Raw genomic sequence first — 23,249 nt, 5'->3', positions numbered from 1 at the left:
GCTAGCTTGTTAGCCGATAGCTGTTGGTTTGTGTCTTCTTTGAATTTCTTTAGGTCGTCTTTCAACTCACGCCTGAGGTCTTCTTTGAATGCGTCGAAGTCAGCTTTCATCTCCGTCCGGAGGTCAAAGATTTGTTGGCTGATATTTTTAATGCCCTCTTGCAAAGATTCGAGATTGGCCCCCTCGCCATTTTCTTCATCTGACACACAGACACAGTTACTCCTGAGCTCCTAATTGTCCCTCAAACCTGATTCAGGGATCCACTCCTCTACTTCACTGTCCTCACTTTCTGAGGACAGAAAGTGCACATTCCCTTGGTTTCCCTCCATAAAAGGTTTTTTACATCCATGTCCTGTAATTATGAGTAGATTGTAAAGTAATAAACATTGACTATGATCATATAAATGCACACAAACACATCTCTACACGCAAATGCAAATGCATTACTGTATATTGCCTGAAAAAAATTGGGCTAACTGCACAGTGTTGTCTTGAGGCAACAAATGAAAATTAACAGTTTTACTGTATAAATAAATTTTAGTGGCTACAGGAAGAGGGTGATAGACTGTCTGAAGCAGTTAGAACAAGACAAGGCTATTGACCGGACCTCATACCACAGGCTGTACCCAGGGGAATCTACACCAACCACTATGGTTTACCAAAAATACATAAACAGGGTGCACCTTTAAGACCAATTGTCTGCATGATCAACTCAGTCACCTATAACATCTCCAAGTTTCTGGCTTCAATCCTCAACCTGCTGGTGGGCAGCTCTGAACACCACACTCAGAACACCTGGAAGTCAAGGTCAAAACCTTTTTTTAATGTAAAAGTGTTTTCGGAAATATTATTTTGTTGTTGATGTTGTAAATGTGATTTGCACTTCCCAGCCACCGTAGGAATCATACTTGTTATTAATCTCTGTCTCTCTTCCACAGCATGTCTTTATCCTGTCTTCCTTCTCTCTCCCCAACAGGTCGCAGCAGATGGCCCCGCCCCTCCCTGAGCCTGGTTCTGCCGGAGGTTTCTTCCTGTTAAAAGGGAGTTTTTCTTCCCACTGTCGCCAAAGTGCTTGCTCACAGGGTCATATGATTTTACCTTACAATATCCTGGGGGCGATCGTGGCTCAAGAGTTGGGAATTCGCCTTGTAACCGGTTTGAGCCCCGGCTCGGACAGTCTCGGTCGTTGTGTCCTTGGGACACTTCACCCACCGGGCCCTCTGCCTACCGCTGGCGCCAGTGTTCGGCAGCCTCGCCTCTATCAGTGCGCCCCAGGCTACAACGTAGCTGCCATCACCAGTGTGTGAATGGGTGGATGACTGGATGTGTAAAGTGCTTTGGGGTCCTTAGGGACTAGTAAAGCGCTATATAAATACAGGCCATTTACCATTTACAATATAAAGCACCTTGAGGTGACTGTTGTTGTGATTTGGTGCTATATAAATAAGATTAAATTGAATTGAATACAGATGCCTGCAAAATACTATCGTCCTCATTTTAGGTTTGACAGCATTTCTAGTAGATAATGGCTTGAGATTGAATTGAGGCTGTGGTTTGGGGAAGGCCTCAGAGGGGACTGGAGGCAGGTCCCAGGCTGTGCAGATACTAATGAGAAGTGAAAGGCTTGAAAAGGCGAGATGGGTGGGGCATGGAAACAATAATGAACAGGTTATAGTGCCTGTTATAGGTTATAGGGCAGGCGACATATATAGACATAGGAGAGGAAGTGACGTGTATGGAGGTGTGGTCCCACTCCTGAAATTCAGATCAATTATAACTGCAGTGTTCAGTCTGGGTCATTATTATGTATAAAGTCTGAAGTCACACATAAATGCTGGATCTGGTAACATTTTAACAGGAAACCACAATTCCAGGTTCTACCAGCACACTTTATCAACAAAGTGACATTAACCACTGATTTCTGGACTTTACAGTTTTTCAAACCTCAACCTTGAAATTTTGTTTTGTTAACATTTAAAGACTAACCACCCCTGCATTTTTAAAACATGCGGTCAGTTTTATTATACTTGGCTTCTAGTCTACTTCCTTAAGCAACATCTGCCTCTAGATGAACTTGTTCTGCTCCTCTGTCTTTCCCATCATATATTTTGTGTTCTGGTGGTGGATGTTCATGTGAAACATGGTTTAACATCTTTTATTTTACATTTTTAATAATAATGCCAGTGCATGTAAGCTAAAAGCTCAGGCTGCTCGAAACACTCAAATTTGCAGTTTATTTGGTCCTTGGAGTTTAATGTCATACAGAGCAGATGTGAACACAGAAGCCCCATAACCTACTGGCAACACAGTCTACTCATATTGTGTCACAAAGGCCCAGAGACCTGTAGGAAACCATTGAACCACCAATCATTCCCAACCCGTTGTAAGTGCTTGGTGATTAGCTGCTATTGCCCCGTCATGCTGGCCTAGAGACCGGTCCTTAACCCCTCGCCAACCGCCCATTGCTATGCCAACGTGTAGATTCTGCAAACAGCTGATGAATGGTTTCTGGAGAGTACTGGTAGCTATCAGTATAATATGTTTACATATTTTTAAAATCACCATCACATATATGTTATTGTTTTTATTTGTTATCAAACTGTATCAATGCAGTATATTGTGAAAAAAAACGTGTTAAGATAACTGATCGAGTCTGTTTGGAAAAGCATCACAAAGTCTCAACATGATTATTTCTAATATTTATTCATTCAAAGAGAAAGAACCATCACTGCTTTTCAATTTGTTCGTGTCTGCCTTTCCTCCACAAAACATCCAGACATTTTTATTTTTAGTCTATCAGCATCGAGGCTTCTCGCCCTCTGTGCCGGTATTGTTGACAAAGAGGCTTTTGAGGAAGAGTAGCTGCAGGTACCCAGAGGTGACGATGAGGAGGCTGAGGGCCATCGACCACCAGGTGATGTACTTTGAGTTGGACTGCAGCAGGAAGTAGTCTACGCTCTTTCTCATCCGACTGAAGCCGTAGTGCCGGAACATGTGAAAGACGTAGGTCTCCACTTTGTGGGTCGTAGTCTGACACAGCAGAACAGACGCAGGTATAAAAATCTGTTTATTCACTTTTGATGTGTCAAACTCCAACAATCCCGCCTCTGCTACCAGTTACTGTTTTTAATTCATTTTGTGAAACACTTTGAACTTAAGTGTGAAGTTTAAATACATTTGACTTGTTTTGGCTCACCAACTGCTGTCAGTACTGCCACAGACACCACAACACTATAACAACTGTAACAGCAGGTAGCTATGTGTACCTCGATGACGCTCAGTGTGTTGTTCAGCTCTTTGCTGATCTCCTCCTTCTTCTTCTCCTCCTCCTCGCTCTTTGAGGGATCTTGGTAGGTGTCATAGTAAACACCAAAGCTGAGGGAAACCTGCATCGAGCCGAAACGGTTGTGGAAGTTGCTGAAGCACATCTGATAGAAACCTGGAAGTAGACAAGTCAAGATGTTTTTCTTTTTTTTTTCCATATAGCACAGTTAAAAGTAACACAGCAAACACAAAATGTTTTCCAGTTAAAGCAAACCTATTACGTATCGCAGAATCCTGTGAAAATTGAGTTTATCCTTAATGTTTCCATAGGAATTAAAATCAGTTGTATTTGATTGGTGTATCCAACGGCAGATGTGAGAACCTTTGCAAATGCAGACGTTTTTGCAGTTTGCTGGTCTGCAGCATTCAGTTGTGTGTTAACACAATACTACAATCATCTCAGGAGTGGATGTTCCAGCAAATTCAACCTAAGACCATCCAAACGCTCAGAAAAACTGCAAAACCCCAAGAATTCTCATTCTCAGACTCTACAGGCCTCATGTTAAATGTTAAAGTTCATGAGAGTACAAATAGAAACAGACGGAACAAGTGTGACTTGTTTGGAAGGGTTACCAGGAGGAAGCCTCTTCTCTTTAACTGAACATTGCAGCAACGCTCAGGTTCCTTTGGACAGACAAAACCAAAGTGGACATGTTTGTCCATAAAGGAGAAAACGAAACATGTCAGACCAGCTGTCAGCACTGTGGTGGAGGGATGATGATCTGGGCTCCGTGCAGTGACTCAGTAAACCATGAACTCCTCTGTATACAAATGTATTCTAGAGTCAGATGTGAGGCCATCAGCCACAGGACGATGATACCAAGAAGAGTGCCAAACCTCCAAAAGAAAAAGAATCAAAGTGGTGCAATGCTCCAGCCAGTCCAGACCGCAGCCTGACGGAGAAGCTGTGGTGGGACCTTCAGAGAACGGTGCCGAAACCGACTGAAGAGTTGAGTCTCAATGATGAGACTAATAACATCTACAGAAGCGGTCCCCAACCCCCGGGCCTCGGACCGGTACCGGTCCGTGAGTCGTGTGGTACCGGGCCGCGAGAGTTCAGGCTCAGGTGTGAAATGTCTGGTTTTCAGGGTTTTTATCGGTTTTCAGTGTTATTTTGTTATCGTTTTTATCGTTTACTCGGTTTTCCTGGGTCTTTCCACGTGTGTTATGAATAAATTTTCTTTTTTTCGGTACCGGTACTAGTTTTATTTTGTTGTATTTATCCATGACACCTTAAAGGCCGGTCCGTGAAAATATTGTCGAGCATAAACCGGTCCGTGGCGCAAAAAAGGTTGGGGACCGCTGATCTACAGGGTGCACGCACGAGGCATTGACGATGACGTGACAATGAGCAGTGACAAATAAATAATGACAGGATGAGAAACAGGTGAAAACATGGCTGGAAGAAACTAAAGAAACAGGAAGTACACTCCACATAACGAGCACAGGACAAAAGACTATCATAATAAAACAGGAAACAGACACAGGAAAACTAAACACTAACAAAATGTCCAAACTTAAAACACTGGCACCACCCAGGCACCATTACAGAAAAACATGATGAAAATTAGAAGATTTTATTGAACATTTCTGTAAAACTCCTGCAGGGTGAGATGCAGTGGGACGACCTGTATCATGAGAATAAAAGATGAAATCTCAATGGAAATCTCAAATGCTAATCTACCAGCTAACGCTAACAAGGTGTTTTTGTGTTTTAATAATTATTTGGCTGCTCACCTTTAAAACATGTATCTCTCTGACTTTACATCCTCTACGAGAGTTTGTGTTGTATCAACATTTAATGTTAAAGTGAATATCTAGACATAATTTCCTACAATCTGTTCATCGCATTCAGCTGAAGTGAAATAACAGCATGGAAGAGCTATCCATCAGACAGACAGCTACCTGATTCTGCAGCCTCAAAGTTGATCTGGCCCTTCGCATCATCAACAGTAGACAGCAACAGATCACTCGGAGTGTTGACGGTGACAGACAGGTGTCTGTCATGGCCGACTCCCATCACCCACTGGACCTACAAAACCAATACAGAGTTAAAAACCATACAGAGCGTCCACACACTGCAGGAACGAGCAGCAGCAGCTCTGTCAGTGTAAAATATCCTGTTTGATGTTACCACTGTGAGCTCTTTTCAACAGATGGTACCGATGCTGGTGTCCATGCTAATCTGACATTTGTGGGAAAACAGACTACATGTCAGGTGGCGTCACTTAGCTTGACACAGAGTTTTCTTCTTACCATGAAGTTCAAGTAAAATCTCTCTCCACGGTGAGCAAAGTGCCAGAAACACTCCAACCCAGCAGCAGGAAGCACTATAGCAAAGTCGTACTGGTCAGAACCCCAGAACAGCTCCTGGTCTGTGACGTCGGGGCGGGCGTTTGTCTGGGGAACCCCATGAGCTGAGCCCCAAAATAAAAAGCCCAGAAAGAAGCAGGGAATCCAGCACAGCATGTCTAAAACATGGAAGGGTGAGAGTAGAGTCTGTGCTGCAGTTAGATCAAAAATGATTAACCAGCCCTGAAATGTCTCCTCCTCTGCTGGGAAAACTGGACGGGCTGCACAGATGGAAGCACTGCTGATAGAGAGGAAAACCCTGCAGGAGGGAAACTCTCCAGGTGATCCAAACAAATGAACCTTGAAACTTCCACAGACAGATCCCGACATCCTGTGGAGGTTTGGACCACCGGTTCAGTAATATTTGACCATGTGGTGGATGTACATTTAGATTATTCTCATGGCCGTCATTTCAACATTTACATGAATCCATTGATCCACTGGTGAACAGGAAACAGCAGACATATGCCAACAGGAGAGTGGGTGTAGTGCTGAGAAGATGGTCTGATTGATGTTTTACATGATAAAACTTGTTTCCATTCTAGACAAAGATCATAAAGAGAATACAAACAGTATTGTTTAAATGATGGTTTCATTTATAAAGCGAAAAACTCTCCCCAAACCTGCCCTGTGTGCAAAAGTAACTGCCCCCTAAACCTGATCACTGGTTGTTCCACCCTCTGCAGCAGGAAGTGCAGTCACGTGTTTGTGGTCCTGCAGTGAGTCTTTCACATCACTGTGGAGGAATCTTGGTCCACTCTTATTTGGAGGATTGTTGGAATTCAGACACATATTTAAGGTCACGCTGAAGCACCTCAGTCTGATTTCAGTCCAGACTTTGACTCGGGCACTCCAAACACTTCATCTGTTTTTGGACTCATTGAGAGGTGGACGTGCTGCTGATCGTGGTGCTGCTGCATAACTGGAGTGCTTTTGAACTTCAGGGCACAAACTGATGGTCAGACATTCAGGACTGTCAGGTAGAGAGTAGAATTCAAAAGGGTCGAGCCTCTCTTTAAGAAATGTCACTTGTCATCTGCAGCACTCAGTCTGCTTCAGGAAGCGTGCTGCTGCAGTCTGCTGGGGGGCATCATCAGGAACAAGGATGCAAGGAGAGGAGACAAACTAGTGAGGAATGCTGGCTCTATAATTGGAGCTGCCACACACACACAGACACACACACGCAGACACACAGACTCTGTGTGAAGCTCGTCTATATTATCTTTGCTGATCTATCAAACAGCTTAAACGTATTCCTGGTTATATCCTGATCAGTGCTGAGCAGTTAAACATAATTAACTATCAATGAAATCATGTATGAATTATGATTCTGTGATTAACATACACTTCATATCACTTCTCATTTTCAAAATCATGTCGTTTAGCTTTGAAATGTCTGCATTTGTGAATAAAACATTCTCTTAGTAACAACATTTATTTAGATCCAACCATGCAAAATATGATTTTTTCCATTTTTCAAGTGGTCTTAAAGCTTTAATCAGGACTGTATCTGATATCACTTCAGTTTAATGTGAAAAAGCTGCATCAGTGTTTTGCTGGGATGCATCTGCTCCTCTGGCTTTCCTGTTAGCAGTGAGTGCATCGATGTCACAGAGGTTTTAGTGCAGCATAAACTCCAGCACATATTTTTGTCACTCTGGAGCACATTTCAGGAAAATAACAAGAAGTAAATGAAGGAAAGCGACAGAAGCCGACAGGATAAGACGAGCGTCATATCTGAGACAATAACCAGGGCCGGACCGTTTCTGACAGCTGCATCATTTTTATTGTGCAACAACACGGCAGCAGAGGACGGTTTGATTTGGTCTTGGGAATAAATCACTACTGGAAATCACAGGACTCAGATCAACACACGTCTGCTGTCCAGAACCAGGACGACGTGCTGAGATCACGGTGGGCGACAAATGTTCATCAGCAGAACGATGAGACAGAAACACAGAAGAGCCATTTGGAAAGGCAGGAGGTACAGTGCTAACAGGCTGCAAGAAATATAAATACAGACTCACGTCTGTCTCTATCAGTACTTATCATGCAAAAGATACGACACACATGTGTGCAAAGAAGTGTCCAGGTTCATCCTGACCATCAACCTTTCTGACTGAAGGGCATTTCTGCCAGCAGAACTTCAGATATAAGCAGTGACGTGAGCTATAAGACAATAACACTATCAGTCATGGTCTGGCAGTCCCAGAGCACAAAGCTCAGCAGGACATAAACAGCGTGGAGTCATCAACATCATCAACAGAAGGCAGAAGAGCTTTGAATGTCCTTCAAGAAGTCTGGAGAAGTGTTCCTGCAGGTCCTCACAGAGACGCCAGAGAGCTGCTCAGAGAGTTCAGAGAGAGCTGAAGGATGAAGGCCAGACCAAACATTCACGTTCAAGCTCGTTAGAACTGTAAAGACTAGATTTTTGCCTCATATTCTGTATTTTTAATGAATATTTGCACATTTCAGTGAATCGCTGCATCCGTTTCCAATTCTCCTGCAAAATGTAAAGAAACGAGTGAAACGAGGGCTCAAGACTTTTGCACAGTACCGACTATATTAAAGTAAAGCTGGATTCATTCTCATTTAAACACAGTGAAGGCGTTGCTGGTCCATCGGGTAATAAATCACAGAGCTTACAGTGATCACATGGTTTCAGACTCCATCACCTCCCAATCAACTTTAAACAGGGTTCCTTTATCTGGCTCCAATTCAAGCACTTTTTAAGATCTTTCAAGGTCCATGTTCAAGCTTTTCGAGTACATGACCGAAAAAACAAGCGAACAGAAAGCATGTTTCACTTTGCATCACCTCAGTAAGACCATGTGAAAATGTAAACAAAGCCACAATAGAAAAAAATAAGTAGAAACAAAAGGAAAAATTAATAAATACATAAATATTAAAAGGACATTTTATTGTCCAGCAGAGCATTAAGAATATTCAACAGAAACTAAAGTATTGAAGCTCCCTGAAAATCTGCCCACCGATCACTTCAGGCTCTCAGATTTGAACCCACTAAAAAAAGATGTGAAGACAAACAAACTCCAACACCCAGTTTTCATGTACACACAATGAAAAAGCAGCAGAAATCATTTATTAATACATTTTTATGAATTGATTCTGAACCTTGCATGTTTTCCCTCTTTTTTATCCTGAAGTGGCTTTTTGGACTTTCCCTCCTTTGTTCCTTTTCCCTCCTCGTTACTGTCTCGTCGGAGCACCTGAGCCTTGTTATCCTCAGTGTGAGTCAAAAACATAAGCTTATGATAGCAAGGATAAAGACTTGTGGATGTTTTTGCATCTGTGTTGTAACTTGCTGTGATGTATCTACACCAGGTAACCAGTGTTTCCCCTCGCAGCAGCTTCCTCTTCTTTGTTCGTTTCTTTCAGATTTCCTTTCTGTTTAGTTTTGTTGGTTTTTTTCCAAAGTGAGTTTCTCGTGTGGCTTTCTGTGATTTTTCCTTCCCTCTTTTGCAGGAAGACCCTCGTTATTGTCTTGGTTGGGTTCACCTGTGCGTTGTTATCCCGCCTCCTGGAGCCGGTGTATTTAGTGTGGCTTCTCTCTCTCTCTGTCAGTCTTCAGCAGGTTGTTGTGTCTGTTGGGTCTTGCTGTTGCTTTGGGCCTTTTAGGCAGTATATAAGTTTGTGTTCTGCAGTGTTTATATAGAGGTTTTAATTTCTAAAGGCTTACCCACGGCCAATCTGCAAGCTGACAGCTGTGTTTCTCCCAAACAAAATAAATCTGCCCGTCCATCATTAGCAGGGACATAAAGACTCATACTGCGTCCTAAAGTTTGTCTTCCAGCATCAGAGTGAATCAAGACTGTTTTACAATACACCATGCAGTAAAAGACAAAACACAAATGTGAGGTGCTGAGATATTAGCCGTAAAGATAAAAATAATCCAACGCTAACTCAGCCACTTCACAACATTAAAACAAGTTGCATGTTTTATTAGGGACTCCCATTTTTGATAAAATTTAAAGCTGATAGCATCTACTCCAGATCTTCCCATCAAACATTGTTAACTTTGCGTCTGCGCTCCATGCAGGGCCACAAACTCTGGTGCTTTCCCCTCAAATACAAGCATTTCAAAGCCAGTGCAATGGTAGACCCTTCCCTCTACTTCGAGGGCCAGTTTCCTGAAACCCTTACGTGTCCCTGCTGCAACACACCTGAATTTAAACTTTAGTAGCTCATAAGCCAGACTCTAGACCTTAACTGCATGTTGAGGTGGCAAATCTAAGGCGTGCCAGAAGGCCTCATCTCGTTGGTGTCACTGGTTCCTAATCGCCCCATGTGCGACATGCAGTAGCGGATTTTCATACGGGCAGTTGCCCGGGGCGGCATCATGGGCATCTGCAAAAAAAAAATCCTCCTACTCATGCTGCCCCGACGTCATGCCAGCGCATAGTGGGAATGTCACAGGCACCGATCGGTTTTCTATCGCCCATTTGCTGGGAGTAAGGGCGCCCTGCGCCTGCTGCTTGCGGCAGGGAGGAGAGGGCGGGGCGGCGGGGGATTCTCTGGTGGCTGGAGCAGCATCTAATAACCAACTCGCAAAATAAAACAAAATAAAAACAAACACGAAAACACCAGACATCATGATACAGACTTATAATTTGCATCGATGTGTTTTTTTGAAATTCTGTACACGAAAAGTGAGCGAGAGCCCTCGGTGCGCGTGCTCGCTGCTGAAGTCAAAGTAAACTTTATTGTCATCTCCGCTACAGACAGTCCAGCATATAGAGACGAGACGACGAGGCTCCAGCTACAGCAGTGCAAGTAAACAAACAATAAATATAAAATGAGTAAGAAAATAAATGTACACTTTAGGACTCGGGGTAAAGGATCAAAGGAACTTGTCTAAAGCAGTTCTTGTTCATTAACTGTTTTAAAAACTACCATCTGCATAACTGACAAAGGCTAACAAGGCCGGGGAAGGACTATATACACAGACTTAAAAATGTATCTAAAGTCAGCTATTTCATTATTTGTGCTCTTGCCTCTACCATTGAGGACACTTTTTGTCCAGTAAAGAGTAGCGCTACCTCGATTTTTAAACTTTTTTTTTTGTCATTTTGCTCAAAGACTATTGTGATACTCACTCTGAACAATCAGCTCACGTGGAGTTGGCACATACCTGTCTCACTTTGAGATTGTCTGACAGATGTTGAAGGACCTCAGGGACGACTCTGGCCCTTCCTGTAAAGTGCAGTGGTGTTTTTTAACCCAGTCCAGTTTGTCTGTGTACTCAAAGGTCCACGTTGACCCCGTGGATTGAAACAGGGGTCAAGTCTCCTTTGCAACTCAACGTGGCAAAGGAGTCGACTCATCGCCCCTGCTGATGCATCCAACCACCGCAGAGTCATCAGAAAACTTCTGCAGATGGAGGTCTCTGTTCAGTGGCTGAAGTCTGGTGTAGGGGGGCGAGGGGACAGTCCCCTGTGGTGCTCCTGTGTTGCTGATCAACATTGTCTGACAAGGTGAAGACGTACATTGTGGTCTTCCTGTCAGGTAATCAATAATCCAGGACACTAAAGAAGCATCCACCTGCATCGCTGTTAGCTTATCACCCAGGAGAGTCGGCCTGATGTTGTTGAAAGCACTGGAAAAGTCAAAGAGCATGACCCTCACAGTGCTTGCCGGCTGGTCCAGATGGGCGTAGTCATGATTGAGCAGATGGATGATGGCGTCCTCAGCTCCAAGACATGGCTGGTAAGCAAATTGAAGGGGATCCTGATGTGGTCTGACTATGAGTCGGAGCTGGTCCAGGATGAGTCTCTCCAGGGTCTTCATGATGTGGGAGGTCAGTGCCACAGGCCTGTAATCCTGGGGGCCACTGGGATGTGATGTCTTCCACAGCACTGGGACCCTCTGCAGACTCGGCATGAACAGTTTATGGAAGACTCAAAAAAAGCTGGGGGCACAGGACTTGAGGACACAGGGACCCACTCGTCTGATCCAGCAGACTCGCCTGATTGGAGTCTCCTAATCTGCAACTGTACCTGGTCTTGAGTGAAAGTGATGGGTGGGGAGGGGTGTCAGGACTCTGGTGAGGGTGTGAGCAGTCACTGCAGTGTTGAAAATGGTGGTTGGTAACCCATGATGAACTGCCAACTTATCTAGGGTGTACCCTGAGTCCGCTAGGATAGGCTACCTGATAAGGAAATGATGGACAGAGGACATCTCCTCAGCAGGTGTTCATAAAGTTTCCTCATCTTCATGAGGATCTCATGCGCAGCATCTTCCACTGGCTCGATGTGGGTGATCAGGTCTCATACAATATGACCCTTATGGTTATTCTGGCCAAGAAAGAGAATAGGCTGGCAGCCCAGAGAATGTAGTTTTGAAACCTGCAAGAACAACAAGGAAATCTATGCAGCCAGTCTGGTTTGAAAAATTATCTTAGCAGGGGAATAGTTTACAGTGTGGGCATGGCCAGGCTGATCAGTACCAACTCAGGAGGTGCAACAACGTAAATATTAAATCCGTGTGGTTGGTTGGCTTTGATTTGTTACAAGGTTAAGACTGGCCTGAAATGTATCCTCTGGAATTTACAAATCTTGAACAAATGAAGTTGCATATAAGCAAACTGATGCATAACAAACCTTTAAGTTTCACATCTTTGTTATGCTGCTGTAGATTTTTAAAAAGGTTTTGGCATCTCACCTGACAAATTTCTATCTGCTCCTTTTAGGCATCTATGACACGCGCTCTTCCACAAGCATGTACTTTTGTCTGTCGTCACAATCCCCGACATCAGATTGACAGTGAGATGTATCCTGAATAGGGTAAAGAGTTGCTACACTGCTTCCTCACATCTGCTTCATGAATATGAAGGGTTGTAGTGGGAGAAGGTGGTCTAGGGTGAAGAAGGGGGGTGCAGGGTGAAGGTGATGGCTCTGGGGGGGTGAGTGTCCAAAGTGTCTCTATTGTGTGAAGGCTTCTTGATGGCTCATCAAAACGGCAGTTAAAGTCGCTGAGGGCGTTGGCCAAGAGCTTGTGTTGTGTTATTCTGTGTTTGATTCAGTCATTGAAATATCTAACATGAGACAGGTGCTCTTGGATTACTATTGAGACGACAAAGACGGTCATGAACACTATAGAACCAACATCTGTGATGGGCATGATTATCAATAAAAACACATTTTCTTGGCGTGTTAGCCTGCGATCAGGTACCCAATGCGCAGCTTCAAAGACTCCCAGCTATGGCTATTGTAAACACTCACCCTTCTACAGTGCCCGGGGAACACTGGCTGGCTCTTTATTTTGAGAGACAGACGCGGTTATTTTTTTGATAGTTTTGGAAACTCGCTAGACAGTTTTCCACCAGCAATAAAGGTGTTTTTTCTAAACTGTTCCACTATTTTATATTCAGCAGAACGACTCCTCCATCACATGCGGTCAACATTGTGTATTTCATACAGTGTGTGTGTGTGTGTGTGTGTGTGTGTATGTATGTATATATATATATATATATATATATTACGGAAACGTAGAGCTGCCACCCAGGCAAAAGAAAAATACAAGTGTATCACGTTATAACGTGAAAGGTTTATTGTTCTAACAAGATACTTTTCCTGTTTGTACAATATACTTTTCACGTTTGAACAACATAATATCACGTTATTACAATATACATAATTATCACGTTCGTACAATATAAATATTATATTGTACGAACGTGATAATTATATTGTTTGAACAATAAAATTTTCACGTTATAACATATATTTTATTGTTCGAGCATGATATATTGCCGTAAAGATACGGAAGTGTAAAACATAGTGAAGTGGGTGACAGTGCAGATCAGAGTGCGAGAAAATGGCTCGTTTATTGGAATTAATTAAGTTCTATTTTATGCTTGGATTGAGGCATGGGGAGATTTTGCTGTTATTGAGCAGTTTGGACAGTATTGTGATAAGCATGCGGACACTTAGAAGAAACCTAAAACGCATGGGACTGTACAGGAGAAAGAATGAGTCCGATCCGATTGAGGTGGCACGATTTCTTATTGATCAACTGGAGGGACATGGGAGGCTCCATGGATACAAACTACATCACCTGAACTGCATTCAGGCAGGTTATGTTGTCACGCAGAGTACTGTGAGACATTTACTGAAATATCTTGACCCTTACGGTGTTGAGCAACGACGCAGAAATCGCCTAATGCGACGCATGTATGTAAATCCTGGACCAAATTTCATGTGGCATGTTGACTCCTATGACAAACTGAAGCCTTTTGGAATCTGTATAAATGGAGCTATTGATGGGTTTTCGAGAGTTATGATTTGGCTTCATGCCTATTCAACAAACAATGATCCCAAAGTCATTGCTGGCTATTTCATAGCAGAAGTTGAAAAGAGGATGGGAACACCTGCTAGGATTCGCTCTGATTTGGGAACAGAAAATGTCATAATGGCCGAGATGCAACGATTCTTGCGCTGGACTATGGATCCGAACGTCAGAAACTGTTTTATTACTGGATCCAGCAATCACAATCAGCGTATTGAAGGCTGGTGGGCCTTTCTGAGACGACATCATGCTCAGCACTGGATAAATCGTCTCCAGGAACTAAAAGACCATGATTGCTTTTCTGGATGTTTTTTGGACAAGCAGCTCATATTGTTTACGTGCCTGAACGTCATCGAGGTATGTAACCATGTTTATATTCTTTTAATGAGTCATTGTGTGTGTGTGTGTGTGTGTGTGTGTGTGTGTGTGTGTGTGTGTGTTAGAGAGAAAGAGAGACACGGAGAGAGAATAAAAAGTTTGCTTTAACACCTACCATGCACCATCCCTATTATCACTCCGTTGAGGATATAAAAAAAATGCATATTTCACTGGCCAGAAACATAAAATCGCACTGTCTAAAACAATTCACGTTTAATAATTACTTAAAATTTTCCAAAGTATCACGTGTCTACCACTGTTATTCTTGTTGTTGAGTATTTTTGATAAACTCTGTTTTTCCGACTGTCATTGTGTAGTGCTTTTGATTGATTGATTGATTGATTGATTGATTGATTGATTGATTGATTGATCGTACTTTATTCATCCCGAGGGAAATTGGGTTAAGGCTGCCAGCCGTGCCAGCGCCGTTTTGGGTAACATGTTGAGCCAAGAGAAATGTGTTCTTTTACTGATATGAGATTTTTTAATTTTTAATATTTAATAGGAAGAGCTGCAGCAAGTTGCACATATGTGGAACACCCACATAATACGCAGAAGCAGAAATGCAGTTGCTCCAAGTGGACGTCCGATTCTCATGTACACCATCCCTCATCTCTTTGGAGGACAGGATCATCTGAAAGAGGTTTCTCGGGAGGCAGTGGATGCTTGTAAGCAAGAATGTCAACAGAGAGGACCTTATACCTGTGATGAAACCGTTTTCAGCTTGTGTTGCCTTATAATGTCAGAGAACTTCTTACTTCCACCAAGCACAGCAGATGAATCCATTGAACTGTATCTCTTCCTGAGAGCCTATATACTGAAGGACTTATAAACCTAAATATAATTGGGCTTTGGGAATTTTTACGCATATATTTTTGGGTACAATGTTTTATTTGTGCAATAAACAATAGAAAAGACAATCATTATTATTTTGTTTGGATTTTCGGTTCAAGATAGTAGCAAGCAAGCATGTCTAAATATATTTAACCAAATCTGCGTACTCCAACCTTTTGGCATTTCCAATTATTTTTTAACGGAATTTCTATTATATCTGATTTCTGTTTTAAGACTGTCAAAAAAACATTTTTTAAACTGCTGATCCTATACATTATCATTCATGAAATATTGTTTTCAATTTTACTGAACACATTGTGCAACTGCTATTCATCCACGAACAGTTTCTTGTAAACTGGTAAATGTACAAATTCTGCATTATTTAATAATTAACAAATAGTGTTAGATGTTAACCTCCCTTTTATTTGTGTTCAAGGAGAAGAAAACACGGACTCTTGATAAACACTACAAAACTTAACTTATGTGCCAATTTTCTGTCTTTTATTCCAGTCAACTATTGCATCAAACACATTGCCTTCCAAAGTTATTCCCTTAAAATATGTTCTAAACAAATGACTGGTGGAAAGGTAAAAAAAATATACTTGAAAATAATTAATATTAAGTCTTTTGAATTATTACTAAACAAAACATCCCCTCTAGCAGACATCTTGTATCCTACAAAACTGCACCACAGACCTGTGGAAAAGGACCTTGACACATGATAAGAACTAATAATAAGCATAGTTCACCACTTGCTGCTAACCATATGAACTTATTAAACATAATTAGTTAACATTTAAACTAGTAAAACTTTTAAGTATGAAAATTTAAACTGAAATTTACATTTTTCATGGTGGAAACAAATTGATGTTATCCACAATTTTTGAAAATAAATTCAAATATGAAATAAAACACTTCCCTGAAATTTAAGCTCTTTCTTTTTTTATACAATGATGTGTTTCCTGTTTGTGGGTTTAACAAACTTTAGAGCTTCATAGCCAGTCATTGTTAGTGCAAACCTTTCATTCTTTGGTTTAAACATGATGGACTTTAATCAAGCTATGCTGAACTCATAAGAGCTTTTAGCAGCCAAAACATTGTTCAGTTCATTTCGTAGTTCTGGGTAGGACGTGTATGTCCATGGTAGTTCCAGAAGAGGGCCGCATGTGTGTGCCACAGGTCGTCGTGCCAGTCCATCCACAGGCGTGAACAGTACCTCAACCTTGTCAACACAGATGACATCTGACCCAGTAAGAAACCTGAACATCCTTCTGAGCCCTGTATCGTCAAGTCCTCTGATGTACTGGTGCAGAAATCTGAAGCTCTGCTTCTCTGCTTGAGTGGTGGGAGAGGCAGTAAGCAACTTCAAAAGCTTTCTCGTTGTTGGCTTTTTATCCTCATACATTTGTAGGACATCTTGTGGGCTTTGAAAAGCTTCTTTTAGGAAGTAGCTTGCAACTAAGGACATTTTCTCTGCGGCATATGCTGGTTTTTGGATTAATTGTTTGTGTGCGACTTTCAGAAGAAGGCCTTTTAAGTTCTCTTTGGTTGGAAGCACTGATACATCCAGGCGATCCATGAGATCCAGCACTTCATCCCTGTCTTCATCTGAAAGCTCTTCTTTTAGTGCCCTTGTTATCAGATCCCTATCTGATTGACTTAGGTAAAAGAGAAGACTTTCAAACAGCAGATCATCTGATACTTGATTCTCACCGAAGATGAGTGCCACTGTGAAAACAGGAGCAAGGCGACAAGGGAAATATCCATGGTCTTGAAATCCCTTCAGTAAAATTCTACCCATGGATTTCCACTCTTCTTCCTGCCATTTAGGAGACAGTGATGGCACTCTGAACTCCTCTCCTTCAGCTGTGTTGTCCACAAACTCTGACCAAAATGCAGCATACACATCTCTTGATACACCGTCTGCGTCAGCTCCTTTTTCATCAATGTAGGTGTATTTTAGAGGGTGTATGAGGAGTGTTGGATCTTTGAACTGGCTGATCATCTCCTCCAGAATAGTAACCCTGTGAAGTTTGATGGTAACACAGACAACATCATATGATCCTGCAGAGATTATTGCTTCATTGCTTATAGATGTTTCTGGACTACTGACTGCTGTGTTTGTTGGAGGAAGTGTAATGGATGTGATGACCAGATCATCTTCCTCAAACTGCAGGAATGGTTCATCTATTACAGTGTCATCAAGTTGACAAGGCAGAGGCTCTCCAAGGTAGGGTCCAATCATTACCTCAGATGTGTCTAATAATACATCTTCATCAGCATTCCTAGATTCTGATGATGAGATCACAACAGTGTGAGAAGCTTCTTCATCTCCTTGATGTGAGTCAGTCAGTTGTGTAACATTGTTTACATGTGTTTTCCCTCTATCATAAACTTCTTCATCATCTTCATCATTGGAAAATCTTCTTGTGCACAAGTAAAATCTCAACATTCCCATTTTAAGTGCTGAATAGAGTTCTCCAACTGTGACATCTTCATCAAATACGGCCTCTTCCTGATAGTCTAATATGTCATGACTGAACACTTCCCATCTTCCAAATTTGCTTTTTCCACTTGGAAAGAAAAGATCTTTAGCATACTGTAATATGTCAGCTTTTTTGGAGTCTTTGGGCACATCAAAGGTCCTTGTTCCTCCTCCTCTGCGCTTTCTCACTTGCTTACCTTCATGGATCCACCCTAACTCAATTTTTCGTGTCTTTTTCTCAGCCCATTTGTTGTTTTTTGCATATGTTCTTTTTCTCTTAGAAACAAATGCCTCCTCATGATCAGGTTTCTTCTCATTTTCATTGATTCCCATCTTTTCCTTCAATTTTTCCAAGCAGAACCGTCTGGCAGCTATCCGGTCACCATATGTTGGGATGTAATCAGACAGGGTCTTGTCATCCATGAAATCAATCACTGTGGCATCAATCTGTAATAACAGGGATATTTATTACTATACAGAAGTACAAGGTATACCTGCTGCCACACCACATGAGGTACCTCACTAAAAAAATGTATGTAAATTTCACATGTGTTTTGATAATTGTCTGTTATTATTTTAGTGGCAGCCATCAATATTTAGCATTTATTCTTTTCCTCTCTCTATGGCAGCAACATTAATGAGATTCTCTAACATGTTATTAATAGAAATATTACAGTATATACAACGCCCACCTTTGAAAAAGTAAATTAGTATTCACGTATCTTTCAGTTGCACAGAGCACAAAGGGTTGAACTCACTGTTTTTTTTTAATTGAAGACAAATATCAATATAAACACAGTTTAATTCATTTGTTTTTAGATAAACAAGGAAACATTGTGCATCACATAATATAGCGATATATTTAAGAAACCTGGAATCTGCATACGGGTTAAGTAGTAACATGTGGTCATACAACGACCCAGTTTTATACAGCGGGTTAATTTGTTTTACATTCTCCATTCCATATTAAAGATCCACACCAATGCAGCCTACCGTTACGTCCTTACGCAGTCAAAGCGAGAGAAGCGAAAACCGCTGTGGTTGCTAACTTAGCAATATGTCACATTTTTAGACGCTGTAACTTCGTAAAAAGCGAGTTTTACAAGTTTCCCCCTCAAGAGTGCACTTACGTGTTCTTGTAGCATTCGTAAGAGACAGTCCTCAGGTACACCACGATTCCGAAGAAATCTCAGAAGTGGGCTATCAGTGTTTGTGTCCATGTTGAAAGCAGGGCATTCAAAGTTAAGTGCCAGTTCTGACGAGCGTGCACTCTCCACAACTACCATGGATTTGGGTTTCCGAATGCAACACGTTTTACGTTCTTACAATAAAAAATGTTATTGTAATGGTATTTTTTTTTTACGTTCGTACAATATATGATCACGTTCGTACAATATAATATTTATATTGTACGAACGTGATAATTATGTATATTGTAATAACGTGATATTATGTTGTTCAAACGTGAAAAGTATATTGTACAAACAGGAAAAGTATCTTGTTAGAACAATAAACCTTTCACGTTATAACGTGATACACTTGTATTTTTCTTTTGCCTGGGTGGCAGCTCTACGCTTCCGTAATATATATATATATATATATATATATATATATATATATATACATATATATATATTAGTTTTTTTTTTTTTTTATCAACAAAAGCAAACATAAGGTGTGGCATGACAGGACAGAATCATTTCTGAAAGTAAATACGAAAAAAAACCCAAACTTTTTTATACACAAGCTACAATGTCAATAATCCCACTTGATCTGTTTTCATTTCATTCTCCAAAACCAAATTGGAATCAATGCTGAGTCAGCAGCTATGGTCATTTTTGTGCACTCTAGTGTTGCAAAAACTGGCATACTACTGAAACCATATGTGGGATTATTGACCTTTCTTGCCTTATCTGTTTGGAAAAATATTTAAACATTTTCCTTATTTACCATGGGTGAATACATTCCTCAGTAGAAAAAATGCACTGGTGGCGAATGGGGACCCAACCAAGATGGCGGCCCGCTATTGATTTTTTTCTTACTTTCAACCTTTATTGAGGCATATCAATGTTACAGCCAGTGCCAATGCACGTCGCCTCTACGTCTCTACAAAACACGGAAAGTACCCAAAAATTAGGGACAGCTAACTAGCCTACCATATGCGGCACAGTGCACTTAAGTCTGGTCTTTTACCTGTGAAAATAGGCCGAGCAGCCGGTGAAGAACCGCTCTTAGCAGTCAACAGACACACCGGACTAATGGCGACCGCACTTCCTGCGCAGAAGCCAATGGGGTTGAACTTCACCCCATAACGTTACGAAAATTTAGAAGCGTTTCTTAACAATTACTAACATAAAATGCTTCCCTTCAAAAAATAAATTTCACATTTCAAAAATAAAATCACAGTGAACACAACTTAGCTTGGCTAGCTACGTTAGCATAGTAGTTTGCGCCGGGGCTAACAACGTCCGCTATCTTTTAAAAATTATAAGACAATTACAGTGGTCTGCATTAGAGTAACGTCAGTGTTAAATTTTCCAAAAAGAGCCCAACAATTTATGCTATCGCGGAATTAGCTGCTGTGTGTATATTAAAACACACAAACGCGGGGGCAAGCTAAGATGTATGTTATGTATGTTACGTCGTTGTTTTAAAGTAAACTAACAAAATCCAGAGCGACTGCAGATATGTGTAATTTCGCATAAAATTACTCACCGTTCGCGATGAACACAGCTCTTGATAAACCTTGAACATGTGCTGTTGAATATGTCCGCTTGTGTAGAAGAAGGGAACTGTGAGCTGTTTACACGTCATCAAGTTGTATTTTACATCGACAGAACTTAAAATTATATTGTTTTTTGATTAAAAGAAGATTTTAAATTCAGACAAATCACGATTATATATTGAGTAAAGAGGCATAATTTATGTGTCACCCGAACTCAATAAAATAAAAATTTTAATTAGGAAGTCTAACAGTATTTATGAACTTGATTTTTCATTTCACAACAACATATATATGTAAGTAATGACTAAAGATCCCATTAATTACTTTTTAGAGTGACAGCCAATCACCTTCTCAGCAGAGCGCACAACACGCTGCAGTCTCTGTTTGTCCCTGATAGTGGCTCCAGCGTACCACACGGTGATGGAGGAGGTGAGGATGGACTCGATGATTGCGGTGTAGAACTGCATCATCGTCCGTGTTGGCAGGTTGAATTTCTTCAGCTGCCTCAGGAAGTACATCCTCTGCTGGGCTTTCTTGATGACGGAGGTGATGGTGGGCTCCCACTTCAGGTCCTGAGTGATGGTGGTACCCAGGAAGCGGAATGAGTCCACAGAGGTGATGGGGGTGTCAGTCAGGATGATGGGGGGGAGTGGAGCTGTGTGCTTCCTGAAGTCCACAATAATCTCCACTGTCTTCTGGGCATTCAGCACCAGGTTGTTGTGGCTGCACCAGGACACCAGACGTTCAAAAGCAGAGCAGGAAACTGTTTTCTTTGTGAAAGTGGTCGCTGAGGAGTCCATGTGCGCTCAACATGAGGTTCAGAGATTCAGCAATCCTAGTCATTATAATTTGAATGTGACTCATTGAGGGCTGAATAAAAACATTTTGTTCCCTGGCACATGTCTCTTCAGCTGAACAAGGAAATAATGACGACATTCAAGGATGTTCACAGAACAATTGAGAAGATGAAGGATAATGTCCAGCAAATTCAAATTTTATTTGTCACGTACACAGTCATACACAGTACGATATGTAGTGAAATGCTTGGACAACTGCTCGTGACCTAAAGAAAACAAAAAAGGAAAAGGCTATGAATAAGATAGGAAATAAATATGAAAAATTAAAAAGGGTAAATTTAACTAGGAAGGAATAAAATATAAATTAAGGTTAAAAATGAAATAACTGTACAACACAAATTAGAATGAAGGGTAAATTTAACTGGGAGAATAAGATAAAATATATAAATTAAAGTTGAAAATAAAATAACTGTACAACAAAATACACAATATAGAACTATATAAGAATGTATGAAGAAATATAAATAAATATATGCACAATAACAGCAGCATATACACAATAACAGCAGCGTGATTTAAGTAATGAAGTGAAAACAATGTCCAGAAAGTCCAGTGTGTGTGTAAGAACCATATGTGTGGGTCAGTACTGTGTGGTGGTGTGATTGAGAGACCGTATCGCCTGCGGGAAGAAGCTCCTCCTCAGTCTCTCTGTGTTGGTCTTCAGGGAGCGGAATCGCTTTCCTGACCTCAACAGAGAGAACAGTCTGTTGTTGGGATGGCTGAGGTCCTTCACGATCTTCCTGGCCTTGGTCCAGCACCGCCTGCTGTAGATTGAGTGCAGGTCAGGGAGCTCGGAGCGGATGGTGCGCTCAGCTGACCGCACAACCCTCTGTAGAGCTCGTCTGTCCTGCATGGTGCTGTTCCCGAACCAGGTTAAGATGTTTCCCGCCAGGATGCTCTCTATGGTGCAGGAGTAAAAGTTCCTGAGCACCTTAGAGGGCAGTTGGAAGTCTCTCAAGCGTCTGAGGTGGTAGAGACGCTGTCGGGCCTTTTTCACCACGGTGTTGATGTGACAGGACCATGACAGGTCCTGCGTGATGTGAACTCCGAGGTATTTGAAGCTGTCCACTCTCTCCACTGGGCACTCGTTGATGACGGGGGTCTGGTAGTTCCTCTCCTGCTTAGTGCTGAAGTCCACTATCAGCTCCTTTGTCTTACTGACGTTTAGAAGGAGGTTGTTCCTCTGGCACCAGTTCTCCAGATTCCTAATCTCCTTCAGGTAGGCCGTCTCGTTGTTATCAGAGATCAGGCCCACCACGACGGTGTCGTCAGCAAACTTGATGATGGTGGTGGAGCTGGTAGTGGCCACACAGTCATATGTGTACAAAGAGTACAGCAGGGGGCTCAGAACACACCCCTGGGGGGCTCCAGTGCTGAGAGTGGTGGAGGCTGAGACATGTCCGCCCATCCTTACTGGCTGTGGTCTGCCAGTTAGGAAGTTGGAGATCCAGGCTCCCCTCGTCGTGAAAAGACTTGAAGCTCTGTGGAAACTGGTGTTTTTCCTCGACCAGAGGAAGGAAGTTCAGCTGTCTGATGTGAAAAAAGCTCTGGAGAATTTCCTAGAGACTTTGCAGAAAGCTGAACTACTGAACATCAAATTCGCAGAGGCTCACAAGATGAATCAGATGTGGAAGAGTTTGAAAATCTGAACAAGAGCCTCACTGATGACTACATATCGCTGTCTGGGGCTCTACACATCGATCGGGAGATGAAGCTGGATAAACGAGAAAAAAATGTCCAAGCTGGAGGCAAAATTAGCAGAGCAGGAGGAGACACTGGAGGAGACACAGAAAGGAGTGGCATCAAATTCAGCCCAAGAAAATAACACGTTCTACTGTGTCCTGCAATGAAGATCAGACCACACATTATAGGAAACTTTGTTAAACCTCTGAAATCACAAAGTTTAAAATATTTGAGATTATTATAATTAACTAGCTCACCACGCTGCATCCTCAGACTGCACAGTTTGAAGCAGATCAGATGAACGATT

The 23,249-nt window shown here is 41.8% G+C and overlaps 3 protein-coding genes across 3 annotated transcripts; 1 reads left to right on the top strand and 2 right to left on the bottom strand.

Moving 5' to 3' along the window:
- Positions 1 to 2,635: 2,635 nt before the first annotated feature.
- Positions 2,636 to 6,006, bottom strand: LOC147326783 (transmembrane emp24 domain-containing protein 6-like). Its single transcript, XM_086302143.1, has 4 exons — positions 5,581 to 6,006; positions 5,230 to 5,356; positions 3,267 to 3,439; positions 2,636 to 3,030 (listed from the first exon to the last, which is right to left on the bottom strand). The coding sequence occupies exons 1-4, from the start codon at positions 6,004 to 6,006 to the stop codon at positions 2,797 to 2,799; spliced, it is 960 nt and encodes a 319-aa protein (XP_086158269.1). The 3' UTR covers positions 2,636 to 2,796.
- A 7,848-nt stretch (positions 6,007 to 13,854) lies between these two features.
- LOC147326782 (uncharacterized) lies at positions 13,855 to 15,238 on the top strand. Its single transcript, XM_086297800.1, has 2 exons — positions 13,855 to 14,337; positions 14,864 to 15,238. The coding sequence occupies exons 1-2, from the start codon at positions 13,855 to 13,857 to the stop codon at positions 15,188 to 15,190; spliced, it is 810 nt and encodes a 269-aa protein (XP_086153926.1). The 3' UTR covers positions 15,191 to 15,238.
- A 981-nt stretch (positions 15,239 to 16,219) lies between these two features.
- On the bottom strand, positions 16,220 to 18,963 carry LOC147326781 (uncharacterized). Its single transcript, XM_086302681.1, has 2 exons — positions 18,808 to 18,963; positions 16,220 to 18,124 (listed from the first exon to the last, which is right to left on the bottom strand). The coding sequence occupies exons 1-2, from the start codon at positions 18,961 to 18,963 to the stop codon at positions 16,247 to 16,249; spliced, it is 2,034 nt and encodes a 677-aa protein (XP_086158807.1). The 3' UTR covers positions 16,220 to 16,246.
- Positions 18,964 to 23,249: the final 4,286 nt, after the last annotated feature.

Source organism: Aulonocara sp. 'chitande type north' Nkhata Bay, linkage group LG7 (assembly GCF_057382095.1).
Source record: "Aulonocara sp. 'chitande type north' Nkhata Bay isolate Kocher_YH1m ecotype deep benthic linkage group LG7, A_spYH_male_GT1.1, whole genome shotgun sequence".
Taxonomy (NCBI): domain Eukaryota; kingdom Metazoa; phylum Chordata; class Actinopteri; order Cichliformes; family Cichlidae; genus Aulonocara; species Aulonocara sp. 'chitande type north' Nkhata Bay.
This window is presented reverse-complemented; position numbering and strand designations above follow the sequence as displayed.

Excerpts from the sequence above, each read along its gene's own strand:
- LOC147326783 (XM_086302143.1), bottom strand. The coding sequence starts at position 6,006 with ATGTCGGGATCTGTCTGTGGAAGTTTCAAGGTTCATTTGTTTGGATCA. Across the intron at positions 5,357-5,580 it reads GATTTTACTTGAACTTCATG|GTCCAGTGGGTGATGGGAGT; the intron begins GTAAGAAGAAAA and ends TTGGTTTTGTAG. Across the intron at positions 3,031-3,266 it reads ACACACTGAGCGTCATCGAG|ACTACGACCCACAAAGTGGA; the intron begins GTACACATAGCT and ends CTGCTGTGTCAG.
- LOC147326782 (XM_086297800.1), top strand. The coding sequence starts at position 13,855 with ATGCGACGCATGTATGTAAATCCTGGACCAAATTTCATGTGGCATGTT. Across the intron at positions 14,338-14,863 it reads CGTGCCTGAACGTCATCGAG|GAAGAGCTGCAGCAAGTTGC; the intron begins GTATGTAACCAT and ends AATATTTAATAG.
- LOC147326781 (XM_086302681.1), bottom strand. The coding sequence starts at position 18,963 with ATGGTAGTTGTGGAGAGTGCACGCTCGTCAGAACTGGCACTTAACTTT. Across the intron at positions 18,125-18,807 it reads TACGAATGCTACAAGAACAC|ATTGATGCCACAGTGATTGA; the intron begins GTAAGTGCACTC and ends CTGTTATTACAG.